At 46.2% G+C, this 13,203-nt stretch overlaps 1 protein-coding gene across 7 annotated transcripts in view; it reads left to right on the forward strand.

Moving 5' to 3' along the window:
- The window catches only part of NOL4L (nucleolar protein 4 like), a gene marked incomplete at its 5' end in the record, with an annotated part of 131,212 nt that overhangs the window by 84,907 nt on the left and 33,102 nt on the right, over positions 1 to 13,203 (forward strand). For all 7 annotated transcript variants that reach the window (XM_081011128.1, XM_081011129.1, XM_081011130.1 and 4 more), the window contains one exon: positions 10,742 to 10,883. In XM_081011128.1, the coding sequence (XP_080867254.1) occupies positions 10,742 to 10,883 (142 nt within the window). The remainder of the gene's footprint in view (positions 1 to 10,741; positions 10,884 to 13,203) is intronic.

The raw sequence follows: 13,203 nt of genomic DNA on the forward strand, positions 1-13,203 counted from the left end.
GCAGGTTGCATAAGTTCAAGTCCCTGGGACAGGGCTCTGTTTCTGTGATGTTATTGAGGAGACAGGGTGACCAAGCTGTGACATATGTTCCTCGACAGATTGAGAGGCACTGCACAGGCCCCTGGGATTCTTCCAGTTTGTGAAGTTTAACCCTCCACCTGGAATTTTAGCATGTCTTTGCATAGTTGTGAAGACCTGGAATTCCCAGGACACACCTGCACCCAATCTTGATTTGAGCTTATGAGGCACATCTTATGAGCCTGTGGTCTACACTCTGGACAAACTACACGACTTGAGCCCAGGCTAGTCTCTGCCCATCTGCTTGACCACAAGTGCGGACTGTACACTCTTCCTGGTGGAGTAATTGCGTGGGGATGTCTTGTAAGATACTGTTCTTCCTTTTTTGGGGAGACTGATACAGGGACCAAGTTGGGGAATTGCAAAGTCTCCTGTTCAAACATACTTGGAAGATGCTTTTTCTCAGCCTGAGCCCTCTGCGTAGTCAGTATGGGGATAAGAACTGACGTCCCATTTAGAATCACTATAAGGATTAAAACAAGGCAGTATATTTGAAGTGTGCAGAGCACTCAAAAGTGCTATATAAATGTCATGTAGTGATTTGAGCGTTCCCATGCTTGTGGAGCTGCAGCCCCATGCACAAGAGAGAGAGGTATCAGCAGACGTTGTGTCAAAACAACAAGAATGAATTATAGAAAACAGTTAGCAGAGAACATTTATCATAATCTGACAAATGCCTGGGGAAGAGAGGTTTTTACTTGGTGTTGAAAAGTTGTTAAGAATGACTGCTCCAGCAAGGTGGACCTTGCTGGGGGAGCATTCCACAAGCGGAGAGCCACAACTGAAAAGGCCCCTTCCCTCATCACTACCTTCTGAACCTCCCTCAAAACAGGCAAGGCTGCAGTGTTGTCTAGAGGTATTTCACCCCTGTTGCAGGCTGAGGTTGGACTGAAGCAGAGAGTAGCGTACAAAAAACCTGCTGTGCAGTTTGTTGTTTTTAATCCTCGTATTATGGGCTGAGAGAGAGTCACGTATAACAACCCTAATATATATACTTTCCAGGGAGGTGGGAAGAGTCCTTAAAAATGTGAAAGGAAAGAAACCCAGACAAAACACCTTGAATGGAAGAGCAGTTAGTGCCGTAAAGTTCACTGTTATACTGTATCCCTATTGCAGGTTGGAAGGCTGTGCAGAGAGGCAGGGAGGGAGAGTAGCTTACAGGAGCAATGTAGACTATTGTTAATATTGCAGGGTAAAGGAGGACTACTTGAACTGCTTCCTCCCAGGCCAGAGCAAACACTTAATTGCACTTCTTAAATGTTAAAATTTGAAAAAATAAATACCTAAAAGTTGTTTGTGAAGCTAGATCTGTCAGAGTAGAGATGCTTTTCTTTGATGCTAAGGCCCAGGTAACACTCCCCCTTCCCCAAGATACACTGTAACATTTTCCTGCAGGAGTGTGTGTGTGTGTGTGTGTGTGTGTGTGTGTGTGAAAATTGCTTGAAACACAGAAGTACTATCCAAATGGTTTATGATTGACTGTGATCAGTAGGAACTCCTGTGCAGTCAGAGCCTTAGGAGAAACTTCTGGACGAATCTGCTCTCCACACACTCCCTAACTTGGACAATCTGGAGTGACTTGGTAGATAAGAACAGCTAAGGGCACCCCATGACCTAGGGGTGCGTGGCCTTTTGCTAATGGCCTTTAGCTTCCCACCTGAGGTACATCAGCAGTGGGGAACCTGCGGCCTCCCACAGCCACTGTAGCCAGAGAATGTTTATTCTGGCTGGAATCCATCTGTCTCGGAAGACAATGGAGAAGTGCACCTTTGGGGATGAAGTCAAACTGTTGGAAGGTTTGCAGGGCCTTCTGTGGTAGAGACCAATAGGAGAGAGACATGTTTGGTTGCAGCTGGGGTAGATGAAGGAGTCTGGTTGTGCTGCTGTAGATGCACCATGGTGCTGCTTCTCTCTGTGTCCCTCCCAGTGGTCATTCTTCCTCTGGTCACTGCGGTGGATACATGACCTGAGTATCTGTCTCCAGGCACTGCAGTTGTCTGCAAGGAATTCTCACACAGCGAGGTTGGTGTTGCCAGCCTCCACAACTCATTTGCAACACAGAATTGATCTGCCAACAGGCCTGGTGCCTGAAGCCAGTTCCCCACAGAGCACGTCCTTGGGTATCCTGCAATCTTCCCTTCTGTGGCCGTGATCAAGCCAGTGTAGACAGGAGTACGAACATACTTGGATTGTGGTCATGGGAGAGCATGTCTTTGTTTGAGACTCTGCCCTGCCATGCAGTTCCCAAAATCTTCCTGAGGCAGCACAAGTGGAAGGCATTGAGGCATTGCTCCTTGTGGCTGTAGGTTGCCCACGACTCACTTCCATAAAGCAGTACACTTAACACGCATACTTGGTAGACCTTAATCTTTGTATTGATCATTAGCATCCCATTCTCCAACACCCTTTTGGAGAGGTGAGCCATTGCTGCCTTGCCAAATACACTTGTGCAGCTCAGCATTGATGGAGAGGTTGCTGGTCATGGTGGAACCCAGATGGTCAAAACTGTCTCCCACCTCAAGTGTGTGGTCCCCAATGCCGATGTGTGGCATGCTGGTGATGTTGTCCAACGGCTCCTGGAGGGCCACAGGTTCCTCGTTTCAAGGATATAGAGGGTGTCTCCATCTGTGTCATGGTAAGGCCCATACCACAAAATTCAGCTTTGAAATGGGAACTAGAAGTGAGAGCTCTGTGTTACTCTAGACATTTCTAATCTACGTGTAAGAAGAATCCCATGGAAAATGAGTTCCCTCTTCTCTCCAGACCTGGACACATAAGAGTGAGTGTGGAAAGTCAATTGTTTGTGCCACATGGTGGAAGGTGCTGTAGGGATCTGTGCTGACGGACATTCTTTTTATTTGTGGCTGTGTGCTGCATGTTTATTCCAACCTTCCTCTTGGGAGCTATGGGTAGCTTATATGCTTCCCACTTGCGTTCATTAATTGACCTACTGTGAGCATCTTTGGCCAAAAGGCGATCCAAAATTAAAATTGTTGTGCTTGTGACAATCCTGTGAGGTAGGTTAGGCAGAAAGATTATGATTGGCCCAGGGTGTCACTCTGAGGATTTTGAGAGTGTTGATTTTGGGATTGCTGTAAGAGCTGCTCACTTAGGACCACACAACACATTAACAGCTGCATGTACTATATGTCAGAATGCGGATTGTGCTGAATTCTTAGAAAACAGTAGTGAATCAGTGAGGCACTCTAAAGTGTGGCACAGGTGGGGTGGTTGTGTGTGTTGAATTCCTCCCCAACCCCCACACTCAACTACCAAAGTCACATTTCCCCTGATATTTTTGCCTTGGTGAGAATTGCCTGATGCCTCAGAGACCTACCAGGAGAAACATGGTGGGTGTGGAGTGAGAGATGTGGGGGAAATATTCTGCGCATCTCTCCCACCCTCTTGCTTTTCGAGCTGACTCGTTTCCCACTAGGAATTCAGTGGTAACTGGTTTCTGACACATGGGCCTGCCACCCTCACGTTTAGTTTGGCAGTTCTGTAAATAGAGCTACCTGGGCAAGTCCCAGATACTGCAGTGATGGGCACTGTGTAAATGGTTACAGTAATTCAAGCTGCTGAGGTTTGTAGTGTTGGTAGTGAAAGAGGTGGAGAAAATATGCTGGTGTGTGCATTTTAAATGTAATTATTTTATAGAGACTAGAATAGATAGCAAGTAGGGTGCAGAAGTCTTGTTTTCTTCCTTATTTTGGATTTCTGTTGCATGTTCAACGTGGAGAATCCTCTGCCATCCTTAAATCTTTTCATGCCCGCAATACGCTCATCACTATTATCAGAACAGTGTGCATTCCACTTAAAAAAGAAAGGTGGAATTCCGCAGCCTTTGTAAACGTATTTAATTTGGACCTGTTGGTATAAATTCTCCTGTTCTGCCTAATTTATTCTGCTTCTGCAACTCATGGGGGAAGGAGCCCTGCAAGGCATGGAAACTCCATCCCTGACCACAGGCAATCTTGTCCAGCTCCCAAACCTGATCATGCACTAGCCACACAGTTCCAAACCTATTTTCACAGCCATAAGCGTTAGAAACTTGAATTTTAAACTGAGATTCTCTGGAAGCTGAATTTTGTGCTTGCATTGAACTGCTGCGTACACATAGCCCTTACCTTCCCCAGTTTTTTACAGACAAGCAACTGGGGCTGTGACACTTTTTCTTTTGTGCATGGCTCAGCAGGGCTTTGAACCGGGAGCTCCTGGCCACACAGTACTAAGGCAGGCTCCTGACATCTTCCCTTGCATGTCTCCATATGGTTGTATGTCCCCTTGGTACATTTGCCAAAGGAGAATGGGGTGCACACTTAAGACGAGCAGGGTCTGTTGGGTGCTTCCTGTTCTTTGTGACAGGCCCCATGTGGTACATCTCAGCGTGTGGATCATCCTGTGGCTTGTGCAAATCTGAATTTCCAGGGGGTTCTCTAGGCCGTTTTGTCCTGCAACCCGTTTTATAAGCCAGGCAGGCTTGAGGCTGTGCAGAAGCCATAAATTCCAGGAAACTCCCTGCAAGGCGCATCTCAGTGGGGATTTGGGGTTGGGGGAGGAGGCAGGATGAAGCCACACTTCCTGCCTTGTGTGAGCAGATCTGTCTGCAGCCAGCAGGACAGGAAGAGGAAGAGGGAGCACTCAGGCCTGTTCTGAAGATGTTTGTCCTCAAGAAAAATAAGGAGGGAGGGGGTAGAGCAACTTTCCAGGGGCCTGTTTGGGGAAGGGAGGCCACGGTCCAGACCCTCATAACTTTTTGGCTTCAGGCTGGTACACTGAAAATGAAGGGATTGCTGGGGAATGGATGGAAAGGATGAATAAGCCTGCTAGGGTGCATCTCCATTTTAAAATGGTATGTGCAGTTTTGTTGTTGCTCCCAAGCAGACAAGAAGACTCATAAAAGGGCAACTAAAATGTCCAGGTCGGAATGGATGGGTTGCACTTTTCCTTAGGAAGAACAGCTTGAAACCATTCAGCCTTTGCAGGATAAATGACGAATGAAACAATGAATGGGTTATGTTACCCACGTTTATAAAGTCATGAGTAGGGAGAAAATGCTTCCCTACGAATTGCAGTTCCTTTGGGTTCTCTTCAGAAATGGAAAGCAGCAGGTGGACGCCAAGCAGGAGAGAGCATCTCTTTTCCCCGCATATGAATGACTTATGTCAACAAGAGAGGAGTCAGCTTTCTAAGGGAGGCAGCAGCAGATACTTAGGCATTAGCTTTCCAGTAGTCTGAAAAAAAATGTTTGAGAAGTTCTAAGACCAACCTTTTTTTAAAAAAAAGGTGTCCAAGCAACATCTTTTTCTGCCTTGCCTATAGAACTCATTGCCACAGGATGTTGAGAGAGCCAGTAACTGCTTTTAAAAACTGGTTAGATATATGAGTGAAGTATAGATTTGTTTGTCAGAAGCGCAGCCTCTCTGCAGAGGCTGTATACCCCTGGCTGCCAGATGCTAAAAGCTGAAAAGAGATAAGGGGGTTCGGCTCCCACGCCCTCCCCAAAATCCTCACTGGATTATCTGGTCTGAGGCTCATTTGCAGAGGTAGGCGGGCCAGCGATGGTCTGAGCTGCCTTTGAAAAGCTGTTCAAAGAACAAGGCTAAACAGAGCAAAAAACAACAACTGTGTTCATATGCCCAGTGGCTCCAGCCCATTACTAGGGATGTGGTCTGCCTATCATTTCAGGAGGAAAAAGGCAGACAGAAAACCCATTAAAGCAAATGCCTTGGAACAGGGGCTCGCATCGAGTCCTGCTCTGTCAGCCCTTGCCGCAGGGGTCTTTTAGGGAGGGGTCCCTCTGCTTTTCCGTTCATGCAGGCTCTTAACTGCCTTTATGGTGACGCTGATGATTTTGAAATCTTGTGGCTGACCTTTCCGGCTCTGGAAGCCATCCAAGGCCTGTGCCTTAAAGCAGAGTGAAGGTTAGGAGGGAGGGAGAGGAGAGGAGAGAAAGAGGGTGCACACATGAGAATGTCCTCTTGACCGCGGGAGTGGGAGACAGGAATGCAATCAATTCCATAGGAAGTGCCGTGGAGATGCCAGGCAAAGTTTTCTGTGACCTTTGAGAGGGTGTGTTTGTTCCCCTTCCAGCAAATAAGAACCCTTAGACAGAGTATTATTATTCAGCTGGCAGACCAGCAGGAGCACCCTCAAACGGCCACCTGCCACCTGTGGCACCAGGAGATAAGAGGATAAAAAGCACGATTTGCCAGAAACATCCCCTGCACAAAGTCCGTTGGCCCATGAAGGAGGCAAGAAAGGATGTACCTCCTGTTCACTTCAGCGGAATCTCTGCAGTGGGATTCCCCACCATATCAGTTTGTACTTGGCAAGACAAGGCAAACTGGGAGGGGTGGCTAACACCCCAGAGGACAGGATCACACTTCAAAACGACCTTGACAGATTAGAGAACTGGGCCAAAACAAACAAGATGAATTTTAACAGGGAGAAATGTAAAGTATTGCACTTGGGCAAAAAAAATGAGAGGCACAAATACAAGATGGAGGACACCTGGCTTGAGAGCAGTACATGTGAAAAGGATCTAGGAGTCTTGGTTGACCACAAACTTGACATGAGCCAACAGTGTGACGTGGCAGCTAAAAAAGCCAATGCAATTCTGGGCTGCATCAATAGGAGTATAGCATCTAGATCAAGGGAAGTAATAGTGCCACTGTATTCTGCTCTGGTCAGACCTCACCTGGAGTACTGTGTCCAGTTCTGGGCACCACAGTTCAAGAAGGACACTGACAAACTGGAACGTGTCCAGAGGAGGGCAACCAAAATGGTCAAAGGCCTGGAAACGATGCCTTATGAGGAACGGCTAAGGGAGCTGGGCATGTTTAGCCTGGAGAAGAGGAGGTTAAGGGGTGATATGATAGCCATGTTCAAATATATAAAAGGATGTCACATAGAGGAGGGAGAAAGGTTGTTTTCTGCTGCTCCAGAGAAGCGGACACGGAGCAATGGATCCAAACTACAAGAAAGAAGATTCCACCTAAACATTAGGAAGAACTTCCTGACAGTAAGAGCTGTTCGACAGTGGAATTTGCTGCCAAGGAGTGTGGTGGAGTCTCCTTCTTTGGAGGTCTTTAAGCAGAGGCTTGACAACCATATGTCAGGAGTGCTCTGATGGTGTTTCCTGCTTGGCAGGGGGTTGGACTCGATGGCCCTTGTGGTCTCTTCCAACTCTTCTATGATTCTATGATTCTATGATTCAACTCTTTGGTGGGATAAACTGCTCCCTTTTGCTTTTGTTCAGCTCCAGAGGTGAACAACTCTGTGGATTTGTGGGAGCAATGCAGTGTGAATGACAAGTGTGCATCCTTAAATACTCATGTATAGGCACCTGGGAGCCTCACAGATGTTCACCATTATGCATAGAGAGAGGTGCATTTTTGTTTAGTTTGTTTGGTGCTTTTCATGCTGTGGCAACCAACTTAACTATCCAAAGTGTGGACCACTTCTGCTACTGGGCCGTTACGGTGAGGATCAATTTCCATTATTCAGCACCAACATCTGATTCTTGGAAGTTTGCTGCTTCTGAAGAAGCAAGCTTCTGGATAGAAATAAACTGTGTTTGTTCAAACAGCAAGTTCCTGTGGCGCCTTAGTAGGGCACTTGACTAGAGGCTCATTGCACGATGAACTGATAAATATAACAAATGAATATAAATATTTATTTATTGCAGCAGAAACTCTCATGGACTAGAGCCCACACGATCAAGTGCCTGAAGTGGGAGAATGAATTAGGGAGGCTCCTTAGGCGAACTGTCTTCTCTCTCCCCCCCCCCCCCCCCAGCTTCCCACCAGCATTGGGGTAATAATGCCAGCCTGTCTTAGGGAGTTGTTGTAAGATCATTGTGATAATGTATGTGAAGTGCTTGGAGCAGTTGGAAATAGCATTAAATATTAGTATAACCATCAGTAAAAATAATTTGTTAAATAGGACTTTAATAGCATTTTAATGGGGGCATTTTATATGCATTTTCTAATTTTACTTTGCTGCTCTTCTCTCCACATTTCCTGTTAATATCATTTCTGTGTTGGGTTCCTCTCGGCCAAGGCTGGCGAACCTAGAATCATAGAATCATAGAATCATAGAGTTGGAAGAGACCACAAGGGCCATCGAGTCCAACCCCCTGCCAAGCAGGAAACACCATCAGAGCACTCCTGACATATGGTTGTCAAGCCTCTGCTTAAAGACCTCCTCTGGCCCTCTAAATGTTATCGGGCTTCAATTTCCACAATAATTGGCTATGTGAGCATGCAGCTTTCAGGTGGGGCATGTGGCACAATTACCTATTTTTTTTTATGGGTCACATCTTCTACCACACCTGTCTCTGGGCCTGTGGTCAGGCTTCTTTTCTCTCTGTGGTCGTTTGCCTGAGAGCCTCACTTCTGTAGACCACTGTTTAAGGTGAGCAGATGGAAATTACTCTTCACCCGGTTTCAGGCCATATGTGATTTTCTCCCCATGGGAAGATCTTCATTGCTAGCCAACATGTTGGCTCTACACTTTTGAGTAACTATTGTCACAAACAATAAAAACAGGGGTTGCCATATGTCCTCTTTTTCCAGGACATGTCCTCTTTTTCATAGGTAGAGCTGTCATAGTGATCCGTAGTTAAAAGCAGAAGTTGGCAAACGTGTCCTCTTTTTTGCTCTTCAAAATATGGCAACCCTATCAGGCAGGCATGCCAAAGGCACACATCTCTTTGCTAATTAAGAAAAAGTGGACCAGGAGTGGGAGAAGGCAGGTAGGTTGTATTGCTTTTATATTTTGATACAAAAAACTTGAACACAAAAAAATGCAGAATAAAACCATACTGTATTCAGAACTAAAAAATTTCAGTTTCCCCCCACCAGCATCCACTGACCCTCCCTTCCCCAGAGAGCTAAATGTCCTCAGCACAACCAAAGCATATTCATAGTACTTGCTTACAGCAGGATCAGAGATAGGAGAGGGAGAGGCAGTCAGTGCAAACACGTATCAGGCCTAAAAGAGCCAAACAGATTTGTATTGGATTAGAACCAAGCTATTGCCACCTTATGCATTTACATATTCAGTAAAGGAGTACTTTATCCCACAAATGGATCTCACTTTCTTGAGCTGCTTATGTATTCTTATTTTGCAGGTGAGGTTTTATAATAAAGGCACTCCCCAAACCCTTCGCTACCAGTAATCCAAAATAAAAAATTTAAAGTTCTTCTAGAATTTGGCTATGGTGGATCAGGTATCTGTATTGTGTTTTTAAGCACTGGTATAGTTAGTTCCAGAGGGCAATTCATGTTAGTCTCTTGTAGCAAGCATTCAGATTTTTGTGGGCGCTTGTTGTTGTTGTTTAATCATTTAGTCGTGTCCGACTCTTCGTGACCCCATGGACCAGAGCACGCCAGGCCGCTTAAGGACTAGTAAATATATGATGTGGCCACTTAAAGACTAGTAAATATATGATTATATAAGCTTTTGTGGATTCACAGCCTTGTGTCTGACTAAGTGGGCTTGTGAAAGCTTTTGCCAAAATAAATTTGTCAGTCTTTAAGGTGTCACATGATTCTTTTGATAGCTTTTGCTACAATTACTGAGGTGTGTTTTACCGAAAAAAATACTGCAAAAGCTCTTAATATGTACTGGATTTTGTGAGTCATATATCCTCAAGTAGTTTTTTCTTGCTTGGTCTTCCTTAAGCCCCTTATATGAAATGGCACTACTGCTGATTCTTTGGCTATGACCTTCTTGAATTTTCCCCTTAAAATGCATCTCCTTCACCTATCGGTCCTTGATCATCTTGCCCATCCTTGCTTCATTTATTCTATTTTATTCTTCAGTTTCTTTGTTTTTGCTGCTGTTCTGCCCCAAACAGCCACGTCCATATATTGTATATTTTCAAAAACATCTAGGCAGAGACCGCATCACATCCATAGTCTGTGCAACACCTGGCACCTGGATGGCACTAGAAAAATGTAAAAGAGCAGCATTGTATTGGTCGCGTAGTTGCATTCAGATGTGGGAGATCCCAGGGTCAAATCCTCACATAGCCAAGAAGCTCCCCAGATGACCTTGTGTGGGTCACACTTTCTTAATCTACCTCCTGGGATTGTTGGAAGGATAAACAAGATAAGACTTAGGCATGAATGTTGTGTCCCCTGACGGGGGCGATGGCAGGGAGATGCTGCCGAGGGGACTATGAATAATATCCAGGATACAGGATCTCCTGGTTCTGGTATGTATAATAGGCTCCAACCACAGCAGCTTGTTTTTCCATGCCAAGTTCCTACAAGCGTTCCATTGTCTGGTACCTGCTTCTAGCAACTAACCTGCCAGTATGCGCAAGCTTTGCCTCGTCTGCATGGCTCGTATAGCCAGGCTGGTGCAGGCAGCTCTCTGCCATGCGGAGGGTGGATGTCAGGCAGGGCAAAAGCAATCTGTCCCTGGAAGCAGGCCTTGCCTAATTGCCCTTAATTCAGCTCTCTGTCATTCGTCATCTTCACATCTTCAAACAGGAAGCCTCAGTGGGAAATGGGCTGTGCTGGGGAAGTCAGGGGCGGCAGGATTTAGGGGTGGGGAGAGAAGGGTGGGTGGTTGAGGGCTGGTAGAAAGGCGGAATCACCCTCACCCCTCCCTTTGGTTTATCTTTTAACCCTTTCTTGTTCCTGTCTAGGATGAGACATCGGTGAGCAGTGAGGACTTTGATATGAGTGACTCCACATGGATGTCAGCTGACCAGCATCTTAACTCCAGTTTGAGTCCTAGCCAGGAGGAAGGGATGCGCAGCCCGCAGAACATCCACAGCCAGGAGGATGGTGAGTGCCCATTAATGGCATCTGGGGTGAGGGGTATTTTCAAAACTTTTTTTATAATGTACCCCCCCCCCCCAGTGCATAGTTTATGATGCTCTTTGGCCCTTTGGATCCTTCTGTCAAAAGTTCTAATTATGCATCTCTTGAGGTAATTAGTGCTCTTTGCCAAGTGCAAGTTGTAAAGAACTCCAGGCCAGTGATGGGGGCCATGCTTGCAATCTCTCTCTGGTGGCAGCTCAGCAACTCTTGTCTTGCGGTGCCTTGAGAGAGAGGCAGGCATCCCAGTGATGTGTGCCCTCCCCACTGTTTCTTTCTGAATTAAAACTTGGTCCACGTGTGCAATAGAATGAGGTGGCAATGAGAGTGGACTGTGCGAGCTCAGGATTCAAACATGGGGTGTGTGTGTTTGCGCGCGCCATTTCTTAACGCTTTCCCCGCATTTAAAAATCCCTCTGCAAGTAGAAAACCAACGTGTGGCAGAAAGAGCATTATATGCAGGAGAGCATTAGAAACAAGATTTCTCCCACCTGCAGCCTGAAATGGTACCCTAACCCGCCACCTCAGGGCTGCTTTGTTTTTCTCCTCATGCACATAGTCTAAAGTCATTGCATAAACCTGGAATAGCAGCTAGGTGAGGCCCTGAAAGTGTTCATAACTCCTTTCATTTGTTAAGAAAGCAAAATTACGAACCAGCGTGTGGATTTGTTGCATTGTGCTGTCTCCAGCAAAAGACTACTGCTGACTTTGACTGGTCAGGGAATCATTCAGAAAGCACATTTGACCCTTGGCTCCTCCTCTGTTTGGTGACTTTATGATGTCCAAGTGCATATTCCTTTACTCCAAAGTGATGCCATCTTACAGGATCCAGCTGACTGTGGGGTGGGAAGCGGGGGGTGGGAGAGGTGTGTCCCCCCCCCCGATTGTCCATACCCCCAAATTTGCCTGGAGAATAGAATCAGCCCACACAATGGCCATCCCTGTTGTGGTTGTGGGATTGTTCTGCCTGGTGACTGGAACCGGCACTTCTTGAGAGAAAGTGGAATGCAGTGATTCCACATTTAAGTGGTACCCATAGCTCAAGGGTAGAGCACATGACTTCCATGCAAAAGCTCCCTGCCAAAGTCACTGTCATCTCTAGTTACAGAACCTCACATAGCACAGCTAGGAAAGACCTCTCTTGGATCCTGGAGAGCTACTTCCCATCAGGATTGGCAGAAAAAGGCTTGGTGGACTAATGGCCTGACTCGGTATAAAGCAGTTCCTTTTGGTTAATGAGCCTGTGGGAGAATGATGCTGCAATCGAGCCTTTGGAAAGCCTCTTAAGGATCTACTGAGAAGGAGTTCTCCCTGCAAGGAGTTCTCCCTTTAAGGGTGGTGTTAGACAACAGTCCGTTGTGTGCCATGGTGCAGTGCATAGTGTGTGGATGACAGGAAACGCCTTGTGACGGGCAGTATATTTGCCAGATTTAGAGAGAGAGGGAGGGAGACGTAGAAGCTAGATTGGGAGAGTGGCTTGCAGGAAAGGGGCTTCAATCCTTCCGCTACACCCTTTTACCAACAAAAATGTCCTAATCCCAAAGGTGCCACTTACTGCAAAGACACTTTCCAGGTCAAATAGGCACACACCCACACCAGAGAATTACACAGGCGAAGGGGCTCATCCATCCCAGTGAGCTCCCAATCCTTAGTTCCCCTGCCTGCTGTTTCTAACAGACAGCTGCATGGAAAAAATATCATCTGGTTCCAAATTGCAAAACTCTTCTAGATAGAATAAGGTCCTGGCAGAGGACTAGAAAAATCTGATGGTGTTCAACATACTGTAGGGATTGGGTTAATAAGTAACAAGCCTTAAGATCTAAAAAAATATATGAGAATTTTAAACATTTCTGTTCAGAGCATAGAGAACATATTCTACAATGATGTTTCTTTCATTGTTGCAAGGTCTTAAAACAAAAACTACTGCTTCCCTGCCCTGTTGTCAGTTCAGTTGCTTGGCTAAATAAGAAAATGTCTTAGAAGAAACCATCCTGCGAGGTCCTCTCCATCTTCAACTTGTTATAATCACAGGTGGGAGGCATGACTGGCATTTTTCCCGCAGGTGGAATCTTGTGGGTGCTTCTGCAAGCGATTTAGCATTTCTGCGCATGCGCGACCGCTGAAACCCAGAAGTAACCCGTTCCGGTACTTCTGGGTTTCGGTGGTCTGCAACCCAAAAAAACACAACCTGGAGAGTCTGTAACCCGAGGTATGACTGTACTTGCAGGATCTTGAACATGACTAGCTCTGCTGCGGAACGTTCCTCTAACTTGAATAGGTGCCGAAG

Source organism: Podarcis pityusensis (genome assembly GCF_964106645.2).
Source record: "Podarcis pityusensis genome assembly, chromosome: 6".
In the NCBI taxonomy this organism is placed as follows: Eukaryota; Metazoa; Chordata; class Lepidosauria; order Squamata; family Lacertidae; genus Podarcis; species Podarcis pityusensis.